At 39.3% G+C, this 12,134-nt stretch overlaps 1 protein-coding gene across 1 annotated transcript in view; it reads left to right on the forward strand.

The window, feature by feature from the left end:
* Nucleotides 1-11,001, forward strand: part of AIG1 (androgen induced 1) — a 123,185-nt gene extending 112,184 nt beyond the window's left edge. The window contains exons 5-6 of the mRNA XM_059467868.1: nucleotides 7,162-7,325; nucleotides 10,363-11,001. Coding sequence (XP_059323851.1) covers nucleotides 7,162-7,325; nucleotides 10,363-10,400 — 202 coding nt within the window. The 3' untranslated portion in view covers nucleotides 10,401-11,001. The remainder of the gene's footprint in view (nucleotides 1-7,161; nucleotides 7,326-10,362) is intronic.
* The last annotated feature ends 1,133 nt before the right edge of the window (nucleotides 11,002-12,134 follow it).

The following is a 12,134-nucleotide window of genomic DNA, read 5'->3' on the forward strand; positions in this document are numbered from 1 at the left end:
ACCATCCTACATGTTTTATGTATTGTGTTGCACTTTTTACAGGAAAGGAATATACAGGAGGATGTCGTTTAGGTTTGATTCTGTGAATGCTTTTCTCAACTCCAAGTTAGAGGAAAGCTTGTTTTATTTTGTATGTTACTGAATCTGTCATGTATGAAAGAGGTGGTAGAATAGCAAGTGCTTTTTAATGTATAATTGGTAAATAAGAAAACTGGCAAACAATTCTGAATAGCATCACTGAAATTGGAAGAACATAGCTACATAACTTGATATCTCCTGAGCATGATTCAGACTTGTTTTCTGAGAAACATCCTTTCTTGAAGAGTAAAAGCTTTTTTTTTTTTTTTCTTGCATTCTCTCCCTTCAGTCAAAGAGTTTTTGAGTGGGCACACTTAGCTTATGCACTCTCTGTGAGAGGGAGCTCACAAGGAACAGTGCCCAGGCAGAACATCCACAGACTTGCATTGCATGCTGCGGACCATACATGGACTTTCAGGACCGAGGCCATGGGATAAGATGGGAAAAGCCTATTGGCTTTATTTAGCATGGCTTGAAAAGGCCACAGTTTGTATTGAATTGTTAAATCTAGACAGTGCTAAGAAAACCAGAGCATTTGCCAGTACTACCAGAAAATTCTGCCAATGAGTGTATGGAGTTAGTTGTCAAGGAACAGAAAAGAGCCAAAAATGTGTTGCTCCTTGTAACAAGAATGACATCATGGTAACTAATATCAGAGCCTAATATGTCCCTAAAATAAACTGAGACAAATACGTTTATTTTAAATGGTTTTCCTTTTCCCTCTACTTTTGAGCACTTCAGGATGCAAAAAAAACAGACCCTAAGAATCTGACTCCACTGCTGTAGTCGTGCTGGGCTGCATGTTTGGGAGCAAAAGACTTGATCTGCTCTCTTATAACTATCTCAGATCTACTAGGAGCTGCCTCCACATGTGCCAAGCTTGGACTTGATTCACTCTTTCATTCTTTTATAAATCTATTTAAAGAGCTTTTAAACTTTGATTTGAAAATAAAGTTTCTCTTGAAGTGACTTTAGGAGAGTTCCTTAGATTCACTGAGGGAAAGCATTTAGATAGGGTAATTAGATGAATTCTTCTTGAACAAATTTAAGAAAGGAATGTACACTGAGGATTTGGAATGAATTTGAGATTGATTCTATCAGGCTTGCTGTAGGATTTCCACTAGCGATTCTCCATAGAAGGAGAGGAAGATCAGAAAGAGCAGATGTTGGCACAGACTGCTAGGACAAACCTTGACATTCAGAAGAGAGGGGTGGTGGGTTAGAGTGTGAAGCTTGGTGAGAATTGACAGTCATGTTGATAAAGAAGGACAGGAATGAGAAACCAGAAGGATTTTTGAGGTTGGTGGAGACAATCGAGCGGGAGAGACACGATATGTCTTAGCTAAGCTGTGCTGAGGGTTTGTATGTAGGAAGGGCATCATGCATGCTTTTGGAAGTGAGCACTGGGGATAAAAGTTCTATAAAGATCAGAGGAGTCCATGGTTAGAGAAAAAAAAAAAAAGTAAAATGTCCTGGAGGCAAGTAAAAGAAATGAACTAAAATCATGGGTTAAAAGAGAAGTGGATAAGCTCACAGGTCGGCAGCTTCAAAGCTGAAATCGTGGAACTAAGTGGGGAATGCTGGGAGAGGGAGAGAGAAACAGGCTTTGAAACCAGAGTGGAAGGCTAATGTAGAAGTGGATGATAGATGAGACAACACAGAGCTGCCCCAAAGAGGAAAGAGTAGGAAGAAACAGAAGCAGCAGAAATAGGCCAGGGGAAGATTAGCATCCCTTGTACCTGACCCAGAAGGTGGATAGGAGGGCAGAATTGCTTTCAGCAAGAGAAGGCTGTATGGATCCCCAGCCTGTTAGGTCTCACATAGCCATTTTGGACTGTTACTTTCTGGCTTGCCTCCACCTCCACATCCTCAAATGTTTCAGTCAAAGCAACAGCACAATCACAGATGACATGCATGGGTAATCTGTTCTCACTTCCTTGTGCAGCTCCTTCAAATATAGCTCAAGAAGGCATAGCAACCATTACTATATTTAAAATTAAAAATTATTTATCAAAATAGATGACTTCCAGAGATGACAGCGCTTTGCTGTGAATCTGCTAAATTTCTGTCATTGTAGCTACCTGTACATAAACACAAATTTCTGCTAAGCTTTGTTCCTCCCAGAGGATGCCAGCACCATGTCATGCTGAGTACATTCTGGATGTGACATTATTTGCAGCTGCAGTTTCTCAGGTCTTGTTGCATAAGCCACTCCACACCAGTAGCACAGTCCTGTGACCCACGTATTGTTCTCCACTCAGATGAATGGAGAAGAATCCAGCAATAAGAAAATGGAACAAGAGGGGATGATTGCTGTTATTTTCTAAATGATGAATGTTTATTGAATTTTCTTTTTAGTCTTTAAAATTCCTAAACTATGTACATTCCTGGTGTAGGTGTATTAGGTCTGGCTGGCTGTTAATATAAAAGCCCAGCATTTTAATATAGCTGAGATCTTAAGAAATCTGATTCGATGCAGAACAAACTCTCCTGTGTTTTTTTAGGGGGAATTTTGAAGATGTGTCTCACATCAGCCAGTATTAGAAACCAAAAGCAGAACAAGTTTAGTGTGGGTCATTGTGCTCCTGTCCCTGAAAGCACAAGATTGGACCTGCACTACAACCACAAACTATTTGTTTGTTTGTTTTGAATGTCTCAGCTGCTGTAAGCCCATCACCTTGTTTGGAAGCCATTCCATATTTTAATAGCTCTGGGTAAAGTTATCACTCTTGGTGGAAAAGAAAGAGAGTGATGCTGGAAAAGATCATGAAATAAAGGCATAGAAAATGCCCATGTTCTGTTTGCTAAAGAGTAGCCACTAGGAACTCATCTACGATTTGTCTGGAACCAAGGATTCAGCCTTCCTTTGTGCCAGCCACTGGAAATATGAAGAGTACTGAAGATCTGGGAGAGGATTTGCTGCTGCAAGTAACCAGAAAGGAACTGCTGTTCGTAGATGAGAGTTGTCATGTACCCACGCTCCAGGTAGAGCTAATGTCAGATGCTTCAGGAGAGCTTAGCAGACCATTATGAAACAACCAGCCTTCAAGGGGGAGTTTTCTTCCAAAACTTATGTCAAAATGTAGGTGCTTAGATCTTTTGGTCTTGGTGGTTTATATACCTTGTACTCTTTTAAACTTAGGCATAATCGTGCACATTCTTATTGCTTGTACAATCTCCTGATTTCAGAAACTGGCTAGAAATGCGTGATAGAGCCTAGAGAAGAGTGGACTAAATAGGTTTCCAGACTTTCATATTTCAAAACTTCTTTGAATATCTCTATTTCAGTGATCTGTCACTGAAAGGTAGGGTAGAGCATTCCAGAGATTGATTAGGCATCATTCAGAAAGATATTTCCATTATCAGCTTTGAATTTCTTGTCTCTGAGTTGCATTGAGGTGATTCTTCTGTCATAAGGAAGAAAATTGGAAGCTCTTCACCCATTTTATGTCATGCATTATTATTCTGTGTCCTTTAATTTGCTGCTCTTGAGACGTTACATAGCCCCTCATCTAGCAGCCCCTTTTTCCAGAACTTATAGTGCTGGCTGTTGATGATGACAGATTATGTGAGGGAATCCAGCCTGGGCAGGAAATGGGTGGAGGAGACTCTGAGAGTCCAGACTACAAAGTACTGCTGAGCTATGATAGCTGAGAGCAGCCACCATGAAGGAGCAACCATCTTCTGCAACATCTCCCATTAAAAAATTACTGAGGTGTCATAGTTATTATCTGCCATTATATTCACTTGTTGAGCTTGATTCTGCCTAAGGCCTAAGGTCTTACACGTGCTGTTGCTACAGCTGTATCATTTAAACTGACAGACTAAACATAAACCACAAGGTTCCAACAAATTTTTGTGCTTAGTTTTCCTCATTAACAAAAGATCTATATGCAAAGAATAAATGTAAATGGATGTTCCCTGAATAGTTTTCATTTTCTCCTGATTACTTTGATAGGAGAGATATACAACATCTACTGTAGTATAGGAGAAATGAAAACTAGATACAAAGCCACATTTTTTTGACAGATTTGTTAAAAAAAAAGCAATACTGTGCATTTTCAAATAGCTTTTTCTGATTTCTACACCAACTGGTTGAAAATTTTTAAAAACAACGACTTTTTTTTTAACAGACATTTTAATTTAAATACAATATGCGAATATTTTCATTCCTTCTTTTTTTACTGTTGCTAACAAATGGCTAGATGAACTCCATGACCTGTAACACATTCATCTTTGAAAATACACAGTTATGTCTACATACAGCTGCTACTGTTCCAAATCAGAGGGAGGTTCAGGTTAATTTTATCTTCTCAGAGTAGCCAGTCCAGTTTTACTTCTCTTTTTCTCCTTTTCCTTTTTCTCCTCAGTTTATTTCTATCTAAACGACACATTTTTTACACCTGTTCAATAACAAAGTCTTCAATTTGATCTAGTTTTTGCACTCCTAAGTAAATCTTAATGCATGCTTCCCTGTGCTTAACTAATAATGAGGTTGGATAGGAGTAAAGGCTGCTGGAGTGGCAGCACTGAAGGCATTCATTAATGTTGGCAATCAGCACTCTGGTGTGGAAGCTTTATGCAAATGGTTGATCAGCCCTTTATAGCGCAGCCTCGAGAATGCCTGTATTTCAGCAGGAGCAAACCCACTAAGAAAGGCCACCAGGTGAGGTTTCCATGGCAGCAGTTGTCCCTTTGCTGCTCTCGTTTGTAGTGCAGACAATGCTGGAGCAGTCAGTGTGTCACTGCTCAGTGAGAGAGGGCTAATATTACTCCACCCCAGCATAGCCAGCAGCGTGCTGTGGCTCATTTTTAGAAGGATCAGGTGGGTTTGTGACTGTTGTCTCCAGAGTGGTCCCTCTTGTGCTCAAAGTAGTTCTGGCAGTGTGACCACTCCGAGGACAGGCAAACAACAGCTACACTGAGGGCACGAGCAGCATCACCATGCAGGGAGTGGGCTCCTGAGCTGGGCAGCAGGGAGCAGAGTATGGGAGCTGTCTGCAAAGCCTGAACTAACCAGGTATTGCTGACATGCAGGAGCTCATCACTGACTCATTGGTTGGATTTAGAAAATGCTTCCTCTTTCTAGCATAAATGTGATCTAGTAAAAGCCACTTCTACTTGGTTCATGAAGCTGGCTACGTAGATGCTGTTTAGAAGGTCCCTTGAGAAGTCCCTCTGTAAAGGTACTTTATAATCCTAGCAGTTTCATCACACCAGAGAGAATAAGTGCAGAAAGAGACTGGCTCTTTTTCAGTCTTTTTCCTTAGAGCTTGTTTTTCAAAGAGTGATCATTAGAAAAAAAAACCAAATGAAAACTGAAAAAAGTAAATGAAACTGAAAATTGTTAGGCGATAATAGACATTCCCTGCTAAGCGGACCTGGTAGCAGGGGACATCCCACTACCTTCTACCCAACTGTCTCATCTTTTTCTTTCATCAAAAGGAACAAGGTGTCCCCTGTTACCATGGGTTACGCAGGAACCCTTCATTTTTTCATAGATAATTTTATCTTGTCAGGTTAATTCTATCACAGAAGAATACTGGGGAAAATAGCTGTAAAGTACAGAGATAATTTCCCATATGTGAACTGATTTGGAGAGAGGGGGTTTAATTGCATTTAGATCATGCAGATTAATTTACTGACACATGTAGTTTCCCAAGTGAAGTGTCCAACTGTTAAGGGGTGGGCTGTAATAAAAGCTTTTCCAAGGAGGAGAGAAGCTATGACAACCATGCACATTTCCAGGGTGATTGTTAAACAGGGATTCTGTACTCCCTGTGTGACAGAATTTTATGGTAACAGTTTTCTGTGGACTTCTCTATCTCTGCCCTTTAGGAGCCTTTGACTGTTGATCTAGTGATCAAAAATCTTCCGTAAGCAAATAGAAACATCAGCAAGTGAATCAAACCATGGAAATCCCCATGTATAACAGTCTGTGCAGTCACTCTAGCTGTGCTTCACTGTGAGCTTTTCACTCAAATATTCAGGTCAGAAATGAAAAGATTTACATTCTTGAAGAGAGCCCAGCAAAGCCCCAGCTTGCCTTCACTGAGCGCTTTACTCAGTTAGCCTCTGAGATGTTTGCTCAGTTGTTTGCCAGTATTTGCTTTTCTTAACTTCCACCTACTGGAATGTATGGGCTCTCTCTGCTCCCTCTGACTTCACCACTCACTGCATCAGATCTCAACACAAAAGCAATCTCATCAGAGGATGCAGGTGTCCAATGCAGCCACACACAGCAAAACCACACACCTGGAGTGCTTCTTCAGGTTGCACTGCAGTAAAGCTGATAGTCTGTCTCTTGAGTTAGTGTACTGACAATGTCCTCTGTATGAATGCTGAAAATCGCTGTGTCACAGCAAACCACCATCAATCCTTTTCCTTTACTGTATATTAGCTGTGGGGCTGGGCACTACTTTTGAGGTGTGGTTTTGTTTGGTCTTTAAAAAATATATTTATCTTACCTAGAGAAAAATTACTAGATTCCAAATTTTAGCAGGTAGCTGAAAGAAAAGGAGGGCCAATCTAAAACACACTTGCTGAAGAAATTATTCTCTACAAGAGAATCTAAACCATATGCTTCTGGCAAACCCAAAAACTGATTACCATGTGTAGCGAGGAAAAGCAAAAGAAAAACGCAAATGTGTATGAAGTGAAAACAGGAGAACTGCAGAAAGCAGTGAGAGATGGTAGGAGAGCCTGTAGAACCCTGAATGCTTTTAGGATAAAGAACCTTCTTGGAACAGAGGCTGCTGCAGTTTCCATCTTTGGCACAAAACAGGGATTTCCTCAGAAATATAAGTGAGCAAGGAAATACCTGCCTACATCAGAAATGAAAACAGGCCAACTGCTCATAATAAATTGAAAGCAAATCAGTAAGAATGTGGGAAATCAGTCATAGTTTCATCATTTGTGATGTCTATTCAGGATGGGTGTCATCCACATGCTCCAGTTCACCTGCAACTTGCAGGCCTTTCAAATAATTGCTTTTTGGGTTATAGTAGCTAAGCCTACAGACCCAGCCACTTCCATAAAACAGGGCTGTAAGAGTCAGTGCTTGTTATTTTTGTTTTGTTTCAGGGTGTGCTGGATTCACCACGTTACAGGAGTGTGGGTGTACCCGCTTCTTGAGCACCTCCGCCCAGGTGTCAAAATAATCTTTTTTGCCGCCGTTACCGTAGTAATTAACATATTCTACTTGGTGGGAGAAGTCCTGAACAACTACATCTGGGATACGCAAAAATGTGAGTATTGTTTTAGGGATATTATCTCATGACATACACCATCAGGACTTGAGTATGTTTCTCTGAAAGTGTAGAATGTTTTAAGCTGACTAAAACAAAGGAAAATGACAGAAGTTTCACTGAAACATCTTGCTTGCCTGCCCTTAAAAACAGACGGATGAACAGAATGTCTGCTGGAGAGCCTGATGAGCTATGAATATGTATTCTCTTTTATAACTTACAGTACTAATTTAAGAGCTCTTGGCAATTACCTGAGATGTTTACAGCCCACTTATTAGCTGATGAACCCATTAAATGCAGCTAGAATAAAGTATCATTCTGTATGAATGCCATTAATGGTAGGCTTAGACTGAGAAATGAAAATATAGTCTTTTAGTATTTTCAGGTATAAGGCATTTTCTCACCATATAAATTTACTCAGAGAAAATGAACTGGTTCTTGCCAGTGAAATAACAGGAATGAAAGATCACTTTAGTGCAGGGTAAACTTAACTGTGCAGACTCTACATCATCTATCCTGCCTAGGCCACCCATTGCTGAGGAGAGGAAAAGGGAAAATAAAAACCACAAGATTAAAAGTATGTTCCTTTTATCTCTGAAAGATGTTCTTCATTTATCAAATTGAATGAAATAAGCGAACAACATTCATAATAGCTGCTGTGGCAAATCGCAGCTGGAGGGAAAGAAATTCACATGGTAGTTAATGGCACACACAACTCTCTTTAACAAGTCCTTCAATACTAGGTAGAATCCAATGCTAGAAGCTCAAAGCAGTTTTACTTTCTGTTTGCCCATATTAGCATCCAGGTGTAAAATACCTTTTTGTTTTTGCTCTAGAACCATCAATCACTGGTCATAGTGTTCAAGATGGGTATTCAGTCCTCAGCTGGATGTCAAATTCACATTTATTTAACGTCTTTAAGTTAATTCAGGAAAGATGTTTCCAAAAAAGGCAGCTGCAAGGAATAATTTCACTTGACCTAAGTCCTGTATGAAGAATAATATTGTGGTAAAGAATCACATATTCTTAACAAGTCCATGAATAAGTAGATGGTGGAAAATCTCCTGCACTATTCCAAAGTATACATAACAAAATCCCTGCTTCTTGCAGCCTGCCGCCCTAGAGGAGCTACCTTAGTTTCTTCATTCTCCCAACATCTTTCAAGGTTTACCCTGGCATTATTGTCCTCTCCATCATTTCCTTCACATAGATAAGGAATATTGATCCCAAGTCTTTTGTGGCTCAAGCACTTGCAAAACAGAAAATGCTGTGTGGGTCACGTGCTCGTTTGCTGGGCTTGAAACACTTCGCACAATCTTAACCCAAAGTGTATGGCAGGAACACCACAAACAGCAGAGATGTAAAATTGTGCCAGTCTGTCACCATGCAAGACCTGGGAAAATATTATGTGAAAACTGTACACTTAAAAGGGGCTTTTGAGCAGTAAGACTGCAAATCAAAACAGTCTGCCATGAGAAGATTTCTGGGGTGAGAAGGGGTTGTTTTGGGTTTGGAGTTTTTTTATTTGTCTCTGGAGATGCATTAAATAGAACCTCACTACTGACAAAATGATTTGCAGTTAGTTTTTCCAAGTTAAACCACAAACATGGTAGGGAAGGAAAAATTTGCCCTTTGTACAAGCCAGCGTCTGTCCACAATTTTGAGGATATCTGCATTCCTGCCAAACTATTTGATGCATCTGCAGTAGAGTGCTTCAGAAGAAAGGAAAGAGGTGCTTTCAAAAAGGCAAATAAAATAGCTTTTAAAATTATTGGAAAAGTTCCTTCTAGGAGAAAGCAGAAGACATAAGATTGGCTCTGGAACAACATTGTAAACTGTCTGTAATCTTTTGGTCCCAGTCTCTTGTTTTGGTTGTTAAACTTTTGACTGTGGCTCTCCCATTAAACCGGTGTGCCAGCAACACCCAGGGCCATTGTACTTGGGCTGCTGGCAACATGCAGACCCATTTGTCTCGGTGTTGTTCCTTTCAGCAAGGCAGCTCTGCAGTTGTGCTTTCTAACTGCAGATGAATCCTATTGTTTCCCATATTGAAATTCATTAACTATGTTTTTAAAGTGATTTATGGTGTACTTACCGCCTGTGCATATATTGCACTAGCAGGTGATCTTACTTGTGACTGCATTTTCCTCTCAGTATTCTCAAGGATTGCTTCTTTTTTGCCTTTGGTTATCATAAGTCTTTCTTTTCCAGCATGCAGCAGGCCTGAAAACCTCCAAAAGAAATATTTGTATTTGAGATGTCTGGCAGAGAGGGCTTAGTCAGAAGAACAATACTTTTGTCAGATACCAGTAGTAATTCATTGTCCAGGAACAGGCATATGAAATAGCTGAATGTTTCCATTGCCAGAAAAAACACAGTCTGCTGCCCAGCCCAGCATAGAAAAGAGACGAGTCCTGCAGTTAGAATAATTTCTTTAAGGAGCTGTACACTCAACTCAGCCCTCCTGATATTACTGAAATAAATGGCCACTACAAGAAGAGAAAGGCACCCTCTCAGTAGTAATTGTTTATTCATTCTTGTACTTTTGAAAAAGGGAGATGTACCTGCAAATACTTAAAAATCCAATGCTGAAATGGAGAGGGGCTTCCAATTATTGAATTCTGAAACTCAGTTATTAAAATTTTCTTTCAAACCAAGTTGTTTGCTTAGATTCAGCTATAGTAACATCTATTTTAGTTTGCTAGTAGGTAAGCAGAGCAGGTAAAGGAACTAAGTGTTCCCAGACCCCTGCAGCCATCAAAGGCTGGGTGTGCAGCGGGGGGTCAGGCTGATCTGAAAATGGGAATGAGGGAGGGAGGATTGTGCAGTTCATTACTGGACAACCACTGCCATCAGGTGTGCAGCTGCTCTTTTCCTTCACAGCAGGTGAGGTAACACATGCGAGCAAGTTAAGGAGAAACAACACGGAAAAAGGGAAAAGAAAGATGAATGCATTAGAAGAACCTCTCTAAACAAACCCTTCACTGGGTTGTTTTTATTGAGAGATTTTTAGAAGCTGCTCTCCATATGTTTTCAGGTATTGAAGAAGGAAGAGAAAAGCCGAAATCGGAGTGAACCATAAGAGACAACACAGAGAATCGTTTACGGCTGCATGGAAGATTTCTCATCCCAACAGAGTTTGGCTTGGAGAAGAGTCTTTTGGGAAGGATGAAGTTTCATGGGCCCACTTCTCAGTGCAAGGATATTTTTGGATTTTCTATGGGGGGGAAATGATTTTAGCTAAATAATATTAATGTTTCAAACTTCAATTTCTCCATGCTTGCATGTGACATACCCATATAAGATGTATATTTATCTCCAAGGCATTCTCAACATGCATTTCTTGAATCAAGTAAGTCATTTAACCATTAAGTCATTAGATCTTTTTACTTCTGCCAAGAAAAACAATGAGTCCATTCTCTGTACTGTTTGAAAAAAGTTTTACCAGATAGGTCTAATACAAAGAAACAAAGCAATCCCATATATTTCAAATTACAGCGTAGAAGTTAATTGCATGAATGTATCTAAAGAAGAGTTCAGTCTGACTGAAATATTAATGTAACACTATGTAACAGCTGCCTTAAATTTGTAATGTTAATAATTTTACCAGTCCAGTGAAATCTTACTTGCAGTGTTAAGATTTTAAGACCTAAATAAAGATTAAATTATCCTTGCATTTCTGTTATTTCATGCTGATTCTTGAAATTTTAGATGGATTGATGGCATTTGAATGATACATTTTCAGGTTTTCCGGTGTCTGGAAAAAACTGTAGATGATATAATTTCTACATGAGGATTTTCCTTCTTATTTTCATAGTAAAATAACAAATCCTGCATTTTCAAGTTGTAAGTTCTCATTAGGGGGGCTGGGCTGTTTGTGTCTAAAAGGGAAAGCATTTAAGTCTTACTTCAGGAAGGCACATAAGCAAATGTTTGAAGTTAAGCATATGCATGTTTGTATAAGGAATTCAATTGCAAAATACTAGTGATTGTTTAAGTTTAAAATGATTCTGTTTAATTATTAGACAATCAAGAAGTAACTCTAGTAGGCAGAAAAAAATTGTCAAGAACTAAAATAAAGTGAATAATTTTTGGCAAGAGAATATTTATTAAAAAGTAGCTTTACAATCCAAGTATTGGTATTCATATCACATATTTTTTCATTAGTGTATTTAGTCATTTATTTTAACACAAGCAGAGCACTTTGAGTATGTATAGTGCTAATGTGTTGTTTTTAGTAACGGGATTTCTGCACAGTTTTAATACTGTTTAACAATGTTTCTGCTCTGGAATAATTCTGGGGAAAACGGATCTCCTGCAACTCATTACATGCCTCCACAGTACTTTTTAAACATATTTATGTACACACTATCATAAGAAACAGCACAAGTTCAACAATGTGCTTTTTGGTTTGTTTCCTTCAAAAATAAGACTCAGTAATGGTATTGGCTTTGTCTGTCCATCTGCTAGATTATTTTTAACTTGCTGATCAAGAGTTGCAAAGATTTCAAAGCTAAGGAAATTGCTAGAAATTTAGTGGAAATAAGTGGCCAGATAGAGAAGGAGCTCTTCTAATGATCCTACAGAGGGAGAGGACAGGACACACAAAACCAGTAGAATTTGTAAGCAAATGGCCATGGCCATGAGGCCTTGCATTAAGGATATTATGTTCAGCTGTTCCTGAATTCCTCATTAGATGTGCACAATGTTACTTGCTTTTAAAACTCAGAAAGGAAAGAAGGCATGGATTCATTCATGTTCAGTGAGCTAGGAACTGCTTAAAGTCACTGCTTCTGAAAGCTGTGGTAG

This window comes from Ammospiza nelsoni, chromosome 3 (assembly GCF_027579445.1).
Source record: "Ammospiza nelsoni isolate bAmmNel1 chromosome 3, bAmmNel1.pri, whole genome shotgun sequence".
Classification (NCBI taxonomy): domain Eukaryota; kingdom Metazoa; phylum Chordata; class Aves; order Passeriformes; family Passerellidae; genus Ammospiza; species Ammospiza nelsoni.